The sequence below is a fragment of the Lethenteron reissneri genome, chromosome 30, assembly GCF_015708825.2.
Source record: "Lethenteron reissneri isolate LAM-NWPU_2019-01 chromosome 30, ASM1570882v1, whole genome shotgun sequence".
In the NCBI taxonomy this organism is placed as follows: domain Eukaryota; kingdom Metazoa; phylum Chordata; class Hyperoartia; order Petromyzontiformes; family Petromyzontidae; genus Lethenteron; species Lethenteron reissneri.
The window spans coordinates 14,707,725-14,728,434 of NC_083808.1; the positions used below are offsets into that span (position 1 = coordinate 14,707,725).

General features: G+C 45.2%; 1 protein-coding gene across 1 annotated transcript in view; it reads left to right on the top strand.

The window, feature by feature from the left end:
* Nucleotides 1–20,710, top strand: part of LOC133349569 (complement C3) — a 217,451-nt gene that overhangs the window by 10,649 nt on the left and 186,092 nt on the right. The window contains exons 3-4 of the mRNA XM_061563138.1: nt 12,796–12,982; nt 14,816–14,892. Of these exons, the coding sequence (XP_061419122.1) occupies nt 12,796–12,982; nt 14,816–14,892 (264 nt within the window). The remainder of the gene's footprint in view (nt 1–12,795; nt 12,983–14,815; nt 14,893–20,710) is intronic.

The following is a 20,710-nucleotide window of genomic DNA, read 5'->3' on the forward strand; positions in this document are numbered from 1 at the left end:
CAAGGGAAAACTAAATTGGCTGACCACGTCAAATTTAATCTGGCCAAATTAACAGAGGCGCGGGATGCTGCTATGCTAAACTCGGACCTCCGTCAAAAAGCGAATGAGCGCCTCAGGCTGGGTCGGGCGCACGTGATACAGTGGAAGCCGGGGGACAAGGCATGGTTGCACTGTCCCCAAGTGCCCCTGGCTACCTCCCCTAAGCTGGCGCGGCCGTGGCGGGGCCCTGTGGAGGTGGTCGAAGTTTTGCGACCACAGTGCGTGCGCATTAAATGGGGGAAGCGGCGATGGTTCGTGCACCCCTCTAGGTTAAAACCCCTCGTTGCGGTACACAAACCCACTTCACACATGCGTGGCCAAACGTGTGGGGGGTCGACCGACTCACTGGGTCCGTCTCCGTCGTTCTCACCTAATGCCTTGCCGGCCGTGCCACCTCCAGGTGCATCAGGACTGACGGGCTCACGCCCGACCACCCCTCCTGGGGATACCGACGGTCGCGCGGCATCGGATGAGGTCTCACTCCGGGACGGACAATTGCCACCTTACGGTCCGCCACCCGGGGTTACCCCGTGTGAGGGGCCCGCTGCAAGGACGCGCGCAAAAATGCGCAGACTGTTATGAGGCCGGAAGATGTGTACATAGGTTGTGTTCATCGTGTATTGTGTGGGTGGTGTGTTCCCTGCCCATTGAAATGTACATACGTTGGGTTCACCTGGTGTTGTGTGTATGGTGGGTTCCCTGCAAATTGTATATAGGTTGTTTTTTTTACGGAATTCGTATTTATTCAAGGGGGGGTGCGTCGGGTTGTTTTCTCTTCTTGCTGTTGCATTTTGTTGTGTTCTTGTTGCTGTTCTTGTTATTGTTGAAAAATAGTGAGGCACACGCGCGGTCAAGGGGTAAATGCACTTTTATTGTCATTTTTGTATGTTGGCAGCCGGGACAGCTGCAAGCTATGCGGGGGGGGGGGTGATGTAGGGGTGTTAAAAAGAGGGCCCGTTATGCATGGCAGCCTATGGAAAACAAACACAGTGGGCGGGGCTACGTAAGTGCACGAGCAAGTGCTCTCTACGACGTCCGAGCCAGACACCCTGGGGGGGGCTGGTTCGAACGTTATGATCCCCCGGGGCCCCACCCCTCAGGGAGGGGTTGGGTATAAAAGGGGATGTTTCAAAGGGCTCGGCAGTTATGTTTAAGCTAAGGGAAGAAGACTGAAGACGTCTTAAATAGAGCCCTGGACTCCCCTGGTTCGATGTCCTTTTCAGGGCCGGACAGGACTGAGCCAGCGGCGTGGTCCCGAAAGCCAGAGCCGGTGCTCTTGTAAGAGCTGGTCTGGAACTCCGGGTACCGGGCCCGACTTACCAGTGTCGGGCCAGTTAGCCTCCCCTAGCCCATTAGTGGAGGATTCGGGGCTAGGACAGAGTTAGCTAGGGGTGTATCCCGAGTTATACGGGTGAGGGGGCCGATACCCCCTCGAGTGTGTATATGCCCACTGTCGTATTGTGAATAAATATACGTGTGCCTCAACCTCGGCGTCAAGCGTCTTCACCGGTACTTCACATCTATATGTTATGTTTAAGAGAAGACGTTTTAATATACATTTCCCCCGGGAAATGCCAGGCACTTCCTTCTAGTAATAAACACTGCATAACTTACCAATCCTATCATAAACAAATACATTTTACATTAAATGTAATATATTTTATACTGTACAGTATTAAAATTACACACCGACATAAATTAAATAAAGGGTACTGTAAAATATATTCACACAGTGGAATCGTCAGTGCAGTCATGTTGCATTGCCCACCAAACACCATAGCTCTTTAACATCGTCCGTTGCCGTACGCCGGTTGGCCAAGATGAATGTAAATAAACATTTTAATGACCCATCGCGATGTGCAACGCTCAAGAAAAATATCTTATAATTTATTCTTATTTATATAGCGCTGGATATGGAATGTTTAACTGTTCATAAAGTCGGGTTATACAGGCAGGAACAATGTTCCACACTACCCACCAGGGATTATTTGTCTGTCTGACTGTCTGTCGTGCATAAATATATATATATAATTTAAACAGCTCTTTGATTGGTGGAGACCGACTGCCAGGTACGGAGAGGGGAGGTGCCTAAGGAGGAGGGTCAGGGGAGGGGCCTCAGGAAGGGGGGAGTCAAGAGAGGGGCCTGAGGTGGGGGGGGGGGGGGTCAGGGGAGGGGCCTAAGGATATGGGGGGGGGGAGTTAGGGGAGGGGCCTATGGGAGGGAATAAGGGGAGGGGCCTAAGCAAGGGGGAGGGGCCGATAGTTAAGGGGGCATGCTACCTGGCTGGCTGCCTGGCTACCTCAAGTCAAGTTATCTTTTATACAGGTAGGAACAGGTTCCACACTGCCCACCAGGGATTATTTGTCTATCGTGCATCGGAATGCAGCCCACCCATGCACCCCCCCACCGACCACCGAGCAGGGCCACGATTGGTTGAGGATGTCGCGGAGGGTGGGGGGGAAGGTAAACACGCCCAATCATCCAACTTCCCCCCCCCCCCTCAAATGCCGAGCGGGGCCGCCATTGGTAGAGGTGGGGTGTAAACACGCCCACTCATGCAAACCCCACCACCGAACACCGAGCAACGCTGCGATTGGTTGACGATGTCGGGAAGGGTGGGGGGGAAGGTAAACATGCCCACTCATCCAACTGCCCCCCCCCCTGAACGCCGCGCTGAGTGTGCGTATGTGAGTGTGTGAGAGTGAGTGTGTGAGTCTGAGAGTGTGATAGTGAGTGTGTGTGAGTCTGAGAGTGTGAGAGGGTGAGACTGAAAGTGTGAGTGTGTGAGTCTGAGAGTGTGAGCGTTAGTGTATGTGTGTGTGAGTGTGTGTGAGGGTCTGAGAGTGTGAGTATGTGTGTGCGAGTCTAAAAGTGTGAGAGTGAGTGTGTGTGAGGCTGAGAGTGAGAGTGAGTGTGTGTGTGTCTGAGAGTGTGAGTGTGTGCGAGTCTGAGAGTGTGAGTGTATGTGTGTGCGAGTCTGAGAGTGTGAGTGTATGTGTGTGTCTGAGAGTCTGAGAGTGTGAGAGTGAGTGTGTGTGTCTGAGAGTGTGAGTGTGTGAGACTGAAAGTGTGAGAGTGTGTGAGTCTGAAAATGTGAGAGTGAGTGTATGTGTATGTGAGTCTAAGAGTCTGTATCTAATAGTGTGAGTGTGTGTGTCTAATAGTGTGAGTGTGTGTGCGAGTCTGAGAGTGTGTGTGTCTGAGCGTGTGAGTGTGTGTGAGTCTGAGAGTCTGAGAGTGAGTGTATGTGTGTGTGAGTCACACTGCCCACCAGGGATTATTTGTCTGTCTGTCGTGCATACACGGAATTCCGCCCACCCATGCACCTCCCCACCGAACACCGAGCTACGCCGCGATTGGTTGACGATGTCGGGGAGGAAGGGTAAACATGCCCACTCATCCAACTGCCCCGCCCCCCCTGAACGCCGCGCTGTCCAACCAAGTTCCTACCTGCCCATTCCGAAGGAACGTGTTACAGGTAGGAACAGTTTCACACTGCCCACCAGGGATTATTTGTCTGTCTGTCGTGCATGGCCCCGCCCCACCAGAGCTCTCCCATTGACTCGGGGGCACCGACCAATGGGAGCGGTGGGTTGGGGTTGGTAGAGGGGGGGGTTAGTGGTGGGGGGGCACCGCCACGACTCGGGCCAATGAGGAGACGTGCGATGTTTCATTCACAAAATGGAACTGGGGGAGGGTGGCTCCATTCATAAAATGAAAGCATTGAAAACAAAAAGCGGATCTTTTTGCCTCGTGTTTCCTTCAACATTCCCAGCCTTAAGGGGATTCAGTTGGGGGTGGGGAGGGTGAGGAGGGCGAGGGTGGGTCCGGTCACCCCGTGGTGCCCTTATAACACTCAACGTTTAACCTACACACTACACTTATACAGGTAGTAGTAACAGCTTCCACACTGCCCACCAGGGATTAGTTGTCTGGCTGTCGTGCACGAATGCGCTGTCCAATCAAGTTCCTACCTGCCCACTCAAGGAACGCGTTTTATTATTTTACCAAATTTTCCCTCAACTAATATAATGGTAATCATTCCAAAGTTCGTTATGCTGAGACTTTGCATACCGAATATTTGCATGTCGGTGCATTATTACGATAGTGGGCGGAGGAGCGATGCTCAACAATTAGCAGAACGCTGGATGGCTAAACAAGCAGCGAGTTGGCACAGTAGGGAGCAGTCGTCTCAATTAATCCATAGCACGGTCTGTCCCGTGACTTCCTGTCGATGAGCCTTCGGTGCTTCGTGGCTTTAGGGTGCACCTAGCCTGGCACAATAGTCGTGAAGTCACCACCATTTCCTGGCAATTGGCGTTTGTTGATGAGGGAGCCCCTTTGTGGTACTTTGTGTAAGTTTGTGGTAATTCGCAGCATCAGTGCTAAACTCTGCTACCTGACCGCACCAATCAAATAAAGGTGTCACGTGGTGATTTAACTCAGCCACCCAAATGTTGGGTGGCAGAGTAATAGTATCCTTTTTGGGACATGCTTTAGCGGGTTTCGGTTTATACCCACAACCCGAGCTAGCACTGTTATTTAAATTTTGGTGGTGCCCTCATTTCACACGACACCCAAAATCACTGTGTGGAATATAACCAAGACCACTGCCTATATATTTTCTAAATGTAGAGAGTTTCCTTAGAATGCAATCTCTACACAAATCTTACATTGTCATAGGGCAACAGGCTTACTACTACTTCTCCAGGAGTGCATGCATCACAAGCCACTATACCAACCCAAATAACCCTCGCAACAACACAACAACCAACACCGTTATACAACAACCCGACGACCATGGCTTGACCAACTTTTACTACCACGAACACGGGGGGGGGGGGGGGGCGACGACAGTGGAGCAAAACCCCAAAGGCACAGCCAAAGCATCACCCAGCTCTGAAACAGAATACTCCAAGCAGACTAGGTCAGCATTGCTTTAGTCAAAGGTAAGTGTTGCATACCATGAAAAAATATTAACGAATTATGACATGTCACACGTGTCAAATATTTTTGGGATAGCCCGCACCTCCATATACCCCGCAGCGTCTTGTTTTGTTTGTAAAAAGTGGTATACCCCGCGGGTTATATGCGGGAAAATACGGTAATGGTTGCCAGTATGTGGTAAAAAAAATCGGAGCCCCCCAACCGCCTTTGCAAAGCGCGATGGGGAACTTTTTTGAGCCTAGAACGATGCCAATGCATCGTTCAACTCCTGCATAATAAAGGGCCTTTCTATCTCTCATACCTGTGGGGAGGTCAGTCTGGGAAGGAAGAATTTGCGGAGGTAAGGGTCTTTTTCACTTGTAGGGGAGTGCGACGTGTATAGGCCCTCGTAAAAGCATCTAATCTGGGCATTTATTTCCTTGACATTTGTGAGAAGGGCGACCCATTTAATATTGGATGCAGGCTGTCAGTGCAGTTCTATCTGAACTTAACCATGATATTTTCTGTAAAAGGGGAGGTTTGGTCGTGAAGAATCGTATCCATCTCCAATTTGGTAGAGTTGATTTTCCTCAATGCTTCGAGATTGTATAACCTTTGAAGAGTCGAGAGAGCTGAGTCTCGAATCCTTTTTCAATTAATGAGCCTCAAGAAGGCTTTAAGGCTATCCCATATGATCAGGATTGGACATTGGGGGATGGACCCGTCATGAATTCTTCAATTTCCTTTGTGATCTCTTTGACATACTTTTCATCGAGTAGCCTCGTGTCCAGGGACCAAACGATATGCATCCCTTCTTCAGGATTAAGAATTAATTGGGCAAGCACCAGGGTATGGTCAAACAGTTGCAAATGTATTATTTTTTATTTTCTGGTGATTTGCTATATGAGGGGTTTGAAGACCAGAAAAAATATATTCTGGAGAGTTTCCTATATGCCATGAAGATGTGGGTACTAATGCAATTTTAACTTATATACTTTACTGAGTAATTTAAGGGCCACCATTGTGGTATGATGTTATATTCTTCACCTGGTTTGCAGAGTTCGATCGCAGCCCTGACACCTGTATATTTGGAGTTTGCATGTTCTCCCTGTGATCGCGTGGATATTTTCTACAGGTCCTCATTTGTTTTGCTGTTATGGATTTCTGCGTAATAATCCACTTTGTTTAGCTATCGTTTGTAGCCAAGTCGCTTCTGAAAAATAAGCTATGGCTTCCTAGGCCTTGGTAAGATAAAAATAATTGTTTCGTTTTATTTGTATATATTTTATTTTTTTATAATTTTTATTCACTTTCTTTCTTATTATTATTTTTCTATCTACGTGACTTTACCGAAATAACCAAAGAATATGTTTTTAAGTAGTTTTGTTTACCTTGCCTATCATTTGCACTCTTATCGTGTTGTTGTATTCTTTTTTGTTATAACGTTCTGACCTGCCTCTACTGGACAAATGTGAAAAAGAGCTTCATAGGTCATTGGATTCCTCCAGTATAAATAAATATTCTGATTCTGATATGTAGACACAAAAAAACGAAGGGGGGGGGGGGGGCGGAGGGAGAGGGGGCGTCTAAAATGTCGTAATTTCTGCATTTGTCTCGCTTACTCTCTCGGTCTCTCCAAAACTAATAAAATATCAGTCACTGGCTCGACCATCAACTTTTTCAGCCTATAGCTTGGACAATATTTTCGTGCACGTAAATACATTTTGGTCTGTGACTCAAATCTACACTTAACTTCGTACACATCTTAGATTTTTACAGTATTATATGAATAGTCCTTACTCTCTGGTTCTTTCGGTAAAGTCACGTAGGTATAAAATAAAATACAAAATAAATCACGACGTTTCGGAAGCAACACAAGCGTCCGTCATCAGGTGGGAACACCACAGCAGCAACAAACTTGCTGTAGTGGGAAAAAGAGTTGCATATGACAAGAGATTATATAAGATGAGAGGGGGGGGGGGGAGAGGAGCCAGGGAGGAGAGATGGAGAGGGTGGGGGTGTGGGGTGGGGAGTACCAGCGTTTCGCAAGAGCAGATTAATGCTGCTAATGTGAAACAATGCCAGAGCTCGGGAATGAGCTGAAGAAAACTGGAAACGTGGATGTGAAATCAAGATGTAAAGTAATTAAGATTTTACTTGGTTAATAACATCCTTCCAATGATTGCTGGCACACCTCAAAGCCATCACAGACCCTCTCCTGGGCCCCCTTCAGTTTGCCTACAGAGCCAACAGGTCTGTGGATGACGCAGTTAACATGGCCCTCCACTTCACCCTACAGCATCTGGACTCCACAGCATCCTACGCCAGGATCCTGTTTGTAGACTGCAGCTCGGCTTTTAACACCATCATCCCTGCCCTGCTTCAGGACAAGCTCTCCCTGCTGAACGTGCCAGACTACACCTGCAGGTGGATCACAGACTTCCTGTCTGACAGGAAGCAGTGCGTTAAGCTGGGAACACAAGTTTCTGCCTCCAGGTCCATCAGCACTCAGAAACCTGTTTGATGTAAGCAACGTCAATATCAACTTACTCTAATATCCAAACACTTATCAGGAATAATAGAAACGACAGTACCCATGAAAATATACATCCTCATCAATCCGGATTGAATGATAACAAAACAATGGCTAATATTCACGATCACGTGATTAAGAAAACAATAGGCAGACCCTCAAAATGGCAATATTCCTACAGAATGTGTCTTCATAAAATGCGTATCAAATGGTTAGAAAGCATCAATGATCGGATCTCACGATCATGTGATAAGCGAAAACTTACATGCTAACCCACCAACAACAGTATTCATGTTAAGCATAGGTGTTCATCAAAATAACCTTATCAAATGTCAGAAAAACATCAACGATCGAATTTGCAAGGTAATGTGATTAAAAGAAAAACAGCAAAAAATCTCCGAATTCTAGTATTCATACCGATACCGATATGCACGACGTTGATGTGTGTCAGGGTGGCAATCATGGCAAGGTCCACCAGTCATGATGTATAGTGTGGTGTGAGTTTGTTCACGTGTGATCTTTGTATGCGGTGTCGTCACCAAATGTAAGCTGTGTGGTCAAGTGATGGGTGCGTGTAGGAGTCGGTGTCCATCTTCTATCTTCTCTGTACCCGAAAATACATCTGTCTCACCAGGGAGCGTTGATTAGTAGACTCGATCCGCTGCTGGAGTATGCTGCGAATACGCAGATCGCTGTCCACTCACGGCTGTCCGCTAGTCAGGCTTGGTCCACAGCTGGAGTGTGCTCATGACTCTCGAGTTAGTATGCTGCCAGTTTGCCGTTGGCTGCTGTGCCACTCGCTGGGAGGTGGTCTGCACGCCAGGCTTGATCTGCAGCTGGAGTGCTCTGTGGCCCCGCTTGCCCAGTACTTGCAGCTCATCAGCAGAGCGGCTACACGTCGCAGGCACTTGCCCCGGCATGTTTCCAGTCTGTAATCAACAGCCTGGAGAGTAGCTTGGTGTGCGAGCATCAGTTATGGCTCCCTTCCGGAGGTCTTACGCAGTGCAGCAGCCTGCACGTCTGTCTCTGCTCACAAGCGTGTTGCGCCTGAAACATCGTGATTTATTTTATTTTATACCTACGTGACTTTATCGAAAGAACCAAAGACTATATGTATTCCTGCAGTCACGAAAGCTTCAAATCAAGATAGTTACTGTAGTTATTTGCATGTACGTTTTTATATTTACTGTAGTTATTTGCATGTACGTTTTTCGAAGGCCAAAATAAATTTTCAAACTAAATAAAGGCTCTGCTTTGACATTCGTCCATGCTCTGTTCCCTAACCAGACAAAAGTCCAAGGTATTTCTGTTTGACAACCTCGCCACTATGAGCGCTCTCATGAACAATTTTCTGCTACTCCGTAACTTAACACAACACTACAGGTGCAGTCCTTGGCTCCGCATGTGACTTAGAAAAAAACGTAAGAGAAAATTCCAATGACACTTAAGTCTGCCTTAGTAGGAACCCAACATTATTGTCAGTCACGATGGATTTTGTCTGCTGTTTAGATAGGATTTATAGCTTATGTGATTAATTACAAAAGGCACATTAAGGCCCCACGTTCCACCCATCTTTGTACACGTGGTGCATCCATCGGGTCAGCGTTAGTTCATCCCAGCTTCTGCCTCCGCCGACATTCTGGTGCCTGATGTCATAACTCCTATCATACTTCCTCCGGAGGTCATTGTGTAAGCACAAACCCACTTAATTGCGCCTAGATATGGTGTGTGTCTATAGCCATGTTTATTGTGAATCAACCTTGGTTACCTTCCTTTAGGTCGACTCATCCTTAAAATAAATTCTTGCCACAGCATGCAATTCTAGCCACTGGCACGACACAGGCGGTCGGGCAGGTTCTAGTTATACCCCGAGCATACATATTATTTTGGTCTTGGAGAATTGACATAATTCGTATTATGTATATTTTCTGAATGATCATTAGGTTCAATACCTCAATACAAAACTTCCATACGTTTTTTATGAGATTATATTCTTAACCCAAACCTCATGGCACTTGTGTATCGATAAGCGTATGTTAATAAGCATGCAAATAGTCATATTCAACACCTTCTGCCTATGTGTTGTATTGTCATTTAACAATACATATATCCTATCCCTAAAGTTAACATTGAATACCATGATGTTTAGGAATATTCATATGGAGTGGTTGTCACTTGAACGTTTCAACGTTCCAGGCACCAGGGTTTGTTTATCAGAGAGTGAAGCAGCAAGGGACATTCTTGTCTCTTTGCCCTGTATTTGCCCTCGGGTAGGCAGCGTGTTTATGGGTCCACGTTTGCGGAAGTGTCTCTCTCAAAATTTCCCTGGGTCACTTCTTGCCCATGCAAGAGTTATTCCTCTATGGCATATATGCTACATGAGTTAAATTTATTCCTGGGAAACAAAATATACTACGGCTTCAAAGCTCGCCTGAGCTTTAGTTATTCTCATCATGCCAATCTGATCAATGTCTCTTCCATTCTGTTTCGCCACTTCACATTCTAGTGCTGTTTTCGCTTTGTCACCTGGTTTTCCAGACTTTCAGAATGCAGGGAACACATATGTTTACCAGGAACTGTGACATTCAAAATAGACAAGATATTTAAAAAAATTGGTGCAGGCATATATACAATAATGACTAGTTTAGCACACTGGTGTGTTTGAGAATAAACCCACACAAATTACAATTCGAGTATAACATTTCGCCAGTAATTACAACGAGCCAACAGACAGAATTGTGGAGAAATGTCCATGTTTATGTCTTAAATAGAGGGATTAAATGTGATGCCATCATTTGTGAGCCAATCAGTTGCGAAGACCCGAGGGGGGTTAACGTATTCATAGATATTACAATGGATATCTATTCTCGGTGAGGTTAGTCACAGTTAATCAACATAGATAATGTACATGCATAATGTATATTCTGTAGTTTTTTTGTACAAAAATCGCAATACTCGTTATTGGCTGCTGACAGTAAATCACCATCGACGATCGGTGACCTGTATCGGCATGCAATTAAACAGTGTATTACTTGATAATATGCTTCCAAGCCGCACTAAGACTGTAACTATCAGAACAGTTAAAATGTTTTTTATTTCTCTCAATTTCAATACATTCTCTAATTTGTCTTGGCCAGTGGTAATGAGTTTTGCACAAAACATCAACATCAACATCAATTGATTATAATTGTTAGTACGAGTGTTCTGCAACTGCTGACAGTTGTATTTGGGAGAATTTAATATTTCTGATGTTTTTCTAGTCTCGTGCTGATCATTCGTCCTGTTTGCCCAACATAACATTTACAACACATGCAGTTAATCCGGTACATACCTTCTGTTAATAACTTCGGTAATACATCTTTGGTACCAGATATTAGTTTTGTATTTTAGAAACCATTCCAAATCTTACTCGGATAGTTTGCTTTTCCAAAAATCTGGCTAGTATATCAGTTAATCCCGCAATGTATGATATTTTAATTGCTTGATCAGTTTCAACAATTATGCTATTTTATTTGGTTTTGGCATTCAGTGTCCTGTTGATTTGTGTATCATTGTAACTATTTAATTCCAGCGCTTCTTTAACATGTTTAATCTCGCTTTATTTTACCGTTTCGGTCTATTTGAGACTGAAACAGGAGGATTTATCCACAATTTTAGATGACGCCTGATGAAGCTGGTTATAATTACCAGCAAAACGTCGTACTTGAATTGTAAATGTTGTGGGTTTACTCTCCAACACACCGGTGTGCTGAATTAGTAACTAATTGGCATGTTTTGTTTACGTGACAAATTTTACTGGCTATGCCAGGTGGCAACGGGTTTAATGGCACATTTAGTGCAGGAAGTACGCCATCAGGAGGAGGCTGCAAGGTGGGCCAAGGCAGTCTCTCTTGCCAAACAGGGACAGTGGACTCGATGGGACAGTGTGGAGAAGAGGAAGATCAGCTGGAAGGATCTGTGGGCCATGGAAGCGAGGCGGTTGAGCTTTTCCATCAGAGCAACATATGACGTCCTTCCAACACCAGTTAATCTTCACCAATGGTATGGTGAAGATCCGGACTGTGCCCTCTGTTCCATGCCAGCCAACCTCAGGCTCATTCTCACAGGGTGTAAAACAAGCCTCACCCAAGGACGCTACACTTGGCGTCACAACCAAGTCCTTAAAAACCTTGCGTCCGCCCTGGAGGACAAGCGAGCTGCCACCAACTCCCTACCACCCCAGCAGCATCACACCCCTTACGGACGACCTTAGTCTGCGAAGGGGCTAAACCACCGAAGAGCGGCTCTACACCATTAGAGCGAGACCAGCTGTGCTTGGCCCGCGACTGGAAAATGCTAGCTGACATTGGCCGGCAACTTGTGTTTCCTCCGGAGATCGCAACCACCACCCTAAGACCTGACATTGTGCTCTGGTCCCGTTCGCTCAAGAAGGTCTTCATCATTGAGCTCACAGTACCCTGGGAGGACTCAGTAGATGAGGCTTATGAGCGAAAACATCTGCGCTATGCCGATCCAGCACGGCATCATGGCTGGAACACAGAAGTCCGACCAGTGGAGGTGGGCTGCAGAGGTTTTGTGGCAACATCTACAACCAGACTGCTTAGAGACCTGGGAATTAAGGGCCAGAGCCAGCGTTCGGCAATCAGAGCTGTATCGGAGGCGGCAGAAGGCAGCAGTCAGTGGCTCTGGATGAAGAGGAAAGACCCCAGCTGGGCCCCGAAGTGAGAGGGCCAGGAGGTATGCGGTCAACAATGCTTGACTCAGGGAGGAGGACGCCCCTGCCATGCATAGTCCCATGGGATGTTGGCTATCTACAACAAGGCAACTCCTATGACTAATTGGGAATGGGATGCGCTCCCCAAATTTCGCCAGGCTCACTGTTCATGAACTCTTGGAAGTGCTTGCACAAAGGATAGTAACATCTCATCCTGTGTTCTTGGAATCCAAATACGCTCTAACCCAAGAAAACCTTTATTAAGGAAATATAGTACAACTTAAACTCGATAATTTGAATTTAAAAAAATTGATAAGCAGACGGTTTGAGGTATCTCTGAGAACTGTTCATTTGGGCATGCCGTCAACATAAACCCATTAAATAATTATTAATAAAAATATAAGGCATGAAAGTCTACCAAGTTGAATTGTATTGAGTTTTGTGTATTATATATTTTTTTGCTTTATATACCAGAGTTTTGTGATATTCGGTCCATGTTTCCATTGCAAGCAGTGTGCTGTATATTCTTCTGCCTGTAGTGAATGTGATGTGGGGGTGATGAATATGCTTTTTTTATTACAGCTCGGCTTTGACATTGAGAACCCAGATAAAACAAATTCTGCATCAACAAAGCATCATGTCCGGCTGGTGGCCAAGGTGGAGTCAAAGTCCTTTAACAAGGAGATCACGGCCCATGCGCTGCTCTCATATCGATCAGGGCATGTTGTTGTCCAGACTGACAAGCCTATCTACACACCAGATGAGAAAGGTACTGTGTACTAGGTTTGTTAAAATCCTGAGTCAATGAGTAGGTGAGTGATTGAGTGAGTGGGTAATTATGTGATTTGGTGAGTGAGTTGGTGAATAAGTTAATGGGTAAATATATGAGTGAGTAGGTGAGTGAAGGTGTTACTGTGACGTGCAGTGTGGTGGTTGAACATCGGAGGAAATAAAATGGTCAGTCTGGTTGACCAAGTCCTCAAGGTGGGTGGAGGAATCATTGAGTTGGAACTGTCACCATGGTAGTGGAAATTAAATATTGATAAGGAGGGAACTGTTTCTTGTTTCCACCTTATCGCGTTTATTAGCATACCAAACACCATTTGTTGTCATGTGATCTCAAAATAGGCACAACTCACGATGCCATACTGCGGTTCTTAAAATAATTAGTTTTGAATAACTGGTAACCATATGAAAAAAGTATGAATGGTTACTGGTTTTCTGCACCGATAGGAATGGCTAGAGCAATGGACATAGCACGTTTCTAAAGCAGTTCAAACAATGGGGCAAGTTTCTCAAAACCCCCTAGCCCACCTCCGTGAACCCAGCAGTGTAAATGGGTAAAACACGAGTTAGTCAATCCACAGGTCGCATGTGGTGGGGCGAAGCGTGGGTAAGCCCATCTCTTCCAACACGTCTGGTCAGCTTGACAAAGTAGATCAAATACCCTGAGGTGGTGACTTGACTGAGCAGAAGCATTGGCTGCTTGATGCAGAGGTTCATGGTTTGAATCCAGTTGCTACCCTGATTGAAACTGTGGGTGTATAGTGTAAGCAGGTCTGGTTAATTATTATTATTTAAGGATTCATGAAAGACTACATCACTTTCCAAATTGATCAAATTGCAGATGTGTTTAATCTAAAGATTGAATTGGAGGATAATATTAGAATACGAATCAGTGCTGCAAGTCGATACTCTGAAGCACACTTTTTACAACAAAATGCAACGAAACCATGCACAAAGGAGGTGCAGGTACATAAGCATTCACTTAAGAGTGGCTTTATAGAGCTTAGTCATAACTATCGATGTGTTTTCATCATTCGCTTCTTTACGGCCTTGGCTTCATGCATATTTTGCAAAGTGAGATCTTGAAACAATTTGTATCAAATAAGTTTACTCACTGATCCCGTGCCGGCTACATTGACGGCACTGGTGACACAGCCATGCGTTCCTCTCTCTCTCTCGCTGCATGAGAATAACCTTCGCTGCTGTGACAAGAATATATTTTATTCGACATGCTGGCTTGATTCGCCAATGTGCGACTTGAAGACACCGAAACAGTCGAGTGGACTCCTTTTTCCTGCTGTGGGCTTATTGCCCATAAGTACTTGCTTGTCTGCTTCACAGTGGACAATTCAGATCCCGTGCAATCCAAAAACAGGCCATATGTCCCATGCTTGAAATATAGAGGAATACATTGATTAGAGAACCCATATAGGTTATTGATCTAATTTTGACTTTTAAAAAGTGAGCTTAGGTAGGACACGTCACTAGATATAAGATAACCGGTTGGTAAGAATAACTACTGAGTGGCAACTAAATGCGATGCGTATGGGTGTTTCAGCTCAGTTATTATTCTAACATAATTTATTGTATTCTGAAAATGAATTGCATAGTTCCAACCGAAACCTTGAATCCATTTTCTAAATGTGCCTGTGAAAATTGTACAACTTACTGGTGATCTGAAACAATAATAATTGGCATGTTAAAATTATTATATAAGTGACAATTTGTGGGAGGGTGTAATGACATCACGTCGTCTAAACCAAACATCAACTATAAATCAGTGGTGAAGATGTTTTTGTGTACGTGTGTTTTACAGTCAAGTATCGGATGTTTCCAATGAATCAGAAGATGTCACCAATCCCTGGTTCACAGTCGATGACGGTGGATATTGTGGTATGTATTTCTCTTTTTGTAGTTTTCAATAAATGTAGGGCCTTGTCTCAGCCTTCAATTCTTTTGAGCATCAGTGACCATTCTGACCTGTATTTTCCTGACAAAGCTTGAGATAGTTTCACATGACACATTTAATTGCTGCTAGATTTGGTTTTGAGAATTGTTCTTCACCGTACCAGCTGAAACAATATAATTATCATATCAAATGCTTGTACACATGACCTCATGCCTGAGTGAGCAGCACTCAGAGAGACCTCGACAGTCCTATCTACATATTCATAAATTATTTATGAACTAAATTACCTATTTTTAAGTTGTATTCTTTTCCTCATCTCTTACTTCAACCTTGAATTTTGAGGCTAATTCTAGGTTCATTAAACCCCCCTGCCCTGCCTCCTACTTGTTCTGCTTCATCTACTTCGGGCCCTCGATGAGATATAAGGCCCAATACTATGAGTGACTGCAAACTCAGCTTCTCCACGTATATAATGGTAGACAGAGCTCCGGGCAAGAAAGAAAAAGCGACCTCTACACTCGCCTCTGTACACAAAGTCAGAGCTGAGGAACTCACCAAAGAGGTCCTGCATCTTCTTCAGGAACTGCAGTTAAAAATCGACCAAATCCGGAAGAAAGCTGAAGTAAACGCCATCCTTCCTGGTGTACTTTAACGACAAGCTGGGGGCAATCGGCAAGAGAGTGGAGAAGCAAAGAGGCAACCACAATGCCCCTTCAATCCATTGTGGAGCGATCTGAACTGGAAACAAGGGGAAGCTCTGGCAGCTGGAGGAAGCATATAACAAGCTGCAGGCCAAGAACAGGGAGAGCCAACTGAAGACCAATGGCCTCTTCGAGAACATTCAAGGCAGTACTCCATATGGTGCCCTCTTCTTCATCCAGAAGCATCCCCCCATTACCCTTTTGGACCCTGAAACTCCAGACCCCCTGTACATCTTTCCAAACATGATTTTATATCCGGACATAATTGGCAAGAAGGATGGCTGCATGGCTCATGGAGACCAATAACCCGAGAGCTCGCTCTTTGATAATCCTCTTCTCTAATAGACAAAGGGCTGCTGACGAGGTGGACAAATGGAAAGGGCATCCTAATCTAGGGAAATCGAGTCTACAATGCCCCAGACCTTACACCGGCCAACTTGAAGAGAAGAAGCCTGTTACTCACCCTGCATCGGGATTTGCTGTACCATGCCAATTTTAAGATCCACACATTTGCAGGGGGATAATGGGACTTCATGACCCTGGGGCAGGCTATGCAGTGCAAGGATGAATCTTGACTTAAAGCTTTTGTGACTGCATGAATTAATATTCTATTGGTCTTTCGGTAAAGTCACGTAGATAGGTTCAAAGAAAATAACAAAATAACAAAAAACTATGACGTTTAGATTGCAACACAAGCGGTCATCATCAGATGACGACCGCTTGTGTTGGGATCGAAACGTCGTAGTTTTTGCCCAAGAAAAATACGTATTTTTCTTGGGCAAATTAATAGGCAAAGAAGTAGCGTTATTAATCGTACACAACATGGCTTCCATTAATTCAAGACCGTTCTCTGGAATTGTGTCGCTAATAGAGAAGAGAACCAGGGAGATGATCATCGGTAGAGATTGGAACCTGGTCCTGGACCCTACTCGCACCTTCTCAGGTCGAACCCCTCCACACAACAGAGGAATCTTCGCCAAGAAATGATGTCCCAGCTCCAACTAGTAGACCCATGCAGAGCCCTGAACCCCTCGGAACAAGATTACACCCACATTCAAGGAATAAGAATGCTTTCCAGATGCAGAATTTTTGGTACCCGCACAAGAGGTTACTCGTGAAAAACAGATCACTAAAGATATCAGGAAGGAAACAGAAGAGTGTATTGTGGTCAAATCAGAGTCGAACTCCCCACACGCCCCTTGACGATATAGGATGCCTTCAAAGCTTTCTGATTAATTGAAAATTTAACTTGCAGGCTTAAACAAAGTTATAGCCAAGTAACATGCACGAGAGGAAATAGTCTTGCAAGGCTACATAATCTCAATACACCATGTGGGAGAGCAATTCTGCTTAGCTCGAGTTAGATAGGATCCTCAACGATCAAACCCCCTATTCATTGATAATAGGCTTTCCCCTTTTATCTGGCAACAAAACAGGTGTTAAGATGTAAAAAAAAACTGAAACCTTTTACAAGGAATCACGTCTACATTAACCACAATGCTTGTGGTCAGAATGCAAACAAAAAAACATACTCTGATAATATATGCATTTTCCTTGAAACTGATTGGTCCACACAGACAGCTTTCTTTTGAGCCTCGTCTCAAACCGCCTTTTGTCAATTGAACCACAAGCAAAAATCTAGCCGAAATGTGGTTGGAGTACGCAAAGGGACAAGTGAAAATAAATTCAATCTTCATGTAGATGACATCGTGCAAACTATAGTGGGGCCCTTGACCTCTATTCACACTCTTCTATCTTTGATCACGGAATACGGAGAAGCCTCGGGCTATAAACTGGACTCAGCAAAGTTGAAGCTGATGCCTCTCTACCCAATCTTGAACAAACCTCCTGATTAACTTTTGCCATTCAGATTATACCATTGGAACCTCATTTGCCAGTAAAAAATATGATAATTGGTTTTTTACCCTTCTATCTGACAACAAAACTGACACCTTTTTTTACAAGGAGTCATGTTTGCATAGACCACAATACCTGCAGCCATAATGCAAACAAAAAACATAACTGTGATAATATATGCACTGTCCTTGAAGTTGATTGGTCCACACCCGAGACAGATTTCCTCAGAGCCTAGTCTCACATGGGTTGGACCAGATGACGCCTTTTGGCCTTTTGGCGTCATTTGGCGTCATCTGGTCCGACCCATGTGAGACTAGGCTCTAAGGAAAGCTGTTTCGGGTGTGGACCAATCAACTTCAAGGACAGTGCATATATTATCAGAGTTATGTTTTTTGTTTGCATTATGGCTGCAGGTATTGTGGTCTATGCAAACATGACTCCTTGTAAAAAAGGTGTCAGTTTTGTTGCCAGATAGAAGGGTAAAAAAACAATTATCATTCAGATTATGTCTATCCCAGATCAATTACGTAGGTGTCGAAATACTCTATTCGATCCTTACTCTAATCCAGAGAAAATGACAACTCTTTTTACAGGAAATCACGAAGTCACTTTCCATGTGGAAGGACATCCCCCTTTCCCTTTGTAACCATGCTCACCTGGTGAACCTGGAGGGCTAAGAGATGATGGAGACAGAGTCCTTGGCTCAAAGGGCGTGACACCTCGTTGCTCGGCATCGCCCTTCGAGTCCAGTCCCTGAGGCCTCGCACTTGGCGGTCTCGGTAGGCCTCAGAGACCTGGTCCGACAGGGCTTAAGTTGACTGTGCTGGCTTCCCAATGAGCACGGGTAACTCCACCGATATCAATCGTCACCCTGACAGTCCGCAGCAGTGTGGCCCGACCAACCACACACAGCAGAGGGCAGGGCAACCCTCAATCTCCTCGCCAGCCCCCACAGCCTCCGATGATAAAATGGCGCCCACCATGTGCCTGGTCTCCCGTCCGGAGTCCCCTGCTCCCGCTCCGATGGCAGCTCCCGCTCCATTTTTCCCGCTGTCCTTTGCGCCGTCCCCTGGGGTCTGCGCCTCATGCCGGCCCGCGCCCCTCTCCACATGGCAGTTTCCTGCCATGCTCCCTGGTCGGCGCTTGACCATGGGAAATCTCAGCCACCCTCTCCGTCGACGTGCAGTCTCTGTCTTTCCGACGACTCGCAACTGCTCTCTTTTAGTCGACGTGCAGTCTCTCCATCGATGCTCTCCCACTCCCGCCACCTGGTGTAGCACTTTAGCCATCGCCGCTCAGCTGCTCTTTTTTGTCAACGTGCTGCTTCTCTCTCTGCCGAGACCTGCCACTTTTGAGTAGCCGCTCACGCCGTCGATGCCCAGCAGCTCTCTGTCGGTCGACGCGCAGCCGCTCCTACCTCTTTTGCATAGCTGCTGATGCACTTGATGCCCAGCAGCCTCGGGTTTTATATAACCAGGTTCCCAGATCCCGGGGCTGTCGGAGCGTCGACCATCTCGCTGTCCTCGTCCCGATGTCCCAATGACACTACTGGTGGGTTTTTAAACTCCACTTCTGACACCAAATGTAGTGTCATCTGTGCTTGTGGGTGGCATGTTGCACCGACGGCATTGAACGGGACAACCAACTACTGTCCGGCCGCGCAATGATCGGGCAAAAGCAGCAGTGATGAGACGAGGGCTACGACGACAGCGATGACGAGACGAGTCCAATCCCAGAACCAGCAGCCCAGAGCTCTTGCTCTCCGCTACATATATTCCCCTCAGCATGGCTTGGCTTCGCCCTAGCCACACCTCCTTTCTTGAACCCTCTAGAGGGTTCCAGAGGATTCTACACGAGGTCTATTACCCTTGCCCCAGTTCCTCCGCCATGCCGGCACACCCGCGTATATGATCAGCGGCGTGTGCGCTAAGTGCCCACCTTCAGTTCCTGCTGCTGTCCAACAGTCAGCGCTATGTCACTACATGTGTATAGGAGTATTATTAATGTGTGTGTACATTTGCATTATGATCAATAGGTGTGCGTGTAGTAATGCGTTTATTATTATTGGCTCGGCTTCTTTGTTTAGGGGTGTATTCTGTGTATGTGGTTATTTGTGATTGATGTGTGTGTGTGATGTGATGCTCGGCTTCATTGTCTAGGGGCATATCGTGTGTGTGTGTAACGGTGTGTGTGATGCCTAGCTTCGTTGTCTAAGGGTGTATTACCTATCGTGATAATGCAATGATTCTCTTTTTAACTTTTATTGATTATGATTCTCGGTTAAACATTTACTGGTTATGATTTTAGTATAATTATTTCCGGTCTCAGGATTCAGATCTCACCGCAGGATACAGTTCTTATAATTAAGATCATTATGCATGAACTTATGAAGGAACCACTCAGACTCTTCTGTGTTAAGTAACTTTAATATCTAAAAACACTCTAATATGTGAACACACTTATAATCGAAATTGCCACAACAGTACACTTGCAAATATCCTACTCATCGATCCATCCAATTAAACCTCAATGGTTACATTGTTAAACTGAGCAATAGAACCATAGGCTGACTCATAGTAATGTGACAATACACGACGATAGGAAAGTACTTAAAAATGACATACGGAACCGTGCTAAAGAAACATGTGCCCAATGACAAAAAGGGGCATCAATTAATTTATTGGTAAGACTTTGTGATAAAAATAAATATCTCAAAACAATAATATCCATGCGAGTGTGTAGATTCGTAAGATAGATGCTTATAAATGTTTAGTGGACATCTATGGATTAATTGGTATGATTTGGCAATTAAAGAAATATCCCAAGACAATAGTGTGCATGCGAGTGTGTAGATTCGTAACATAGATGCTTATAAATGTTTAGTGGGCATAAATTAATTCCTTGGTATGATTTTGCAATTAAAATAAATCTCTAAAAACAATAGGATTAATGCGAGTGTGAAGATTCATAACAGAGATGCTTATAAATATGTAGTGTGACATCAAATGAATTAATTGATAAGATTATGTAATGAAAAGAAAATAAACGACTAAAATATTTCTAAACAACCGTATTCATGCAACTCGAGGGACAGAACAATGCTTCTCCACGATCAGCTAATAGTTAACACAGCACTTTGGAATGACAACTCTTTGTGAAACAAAAAAATAACCTCTTGGAACAAACTTATTGGTACCGTTATGCGCATTGTGTGTGTGTTGGAGGGCAGTCACCACAAGGACCA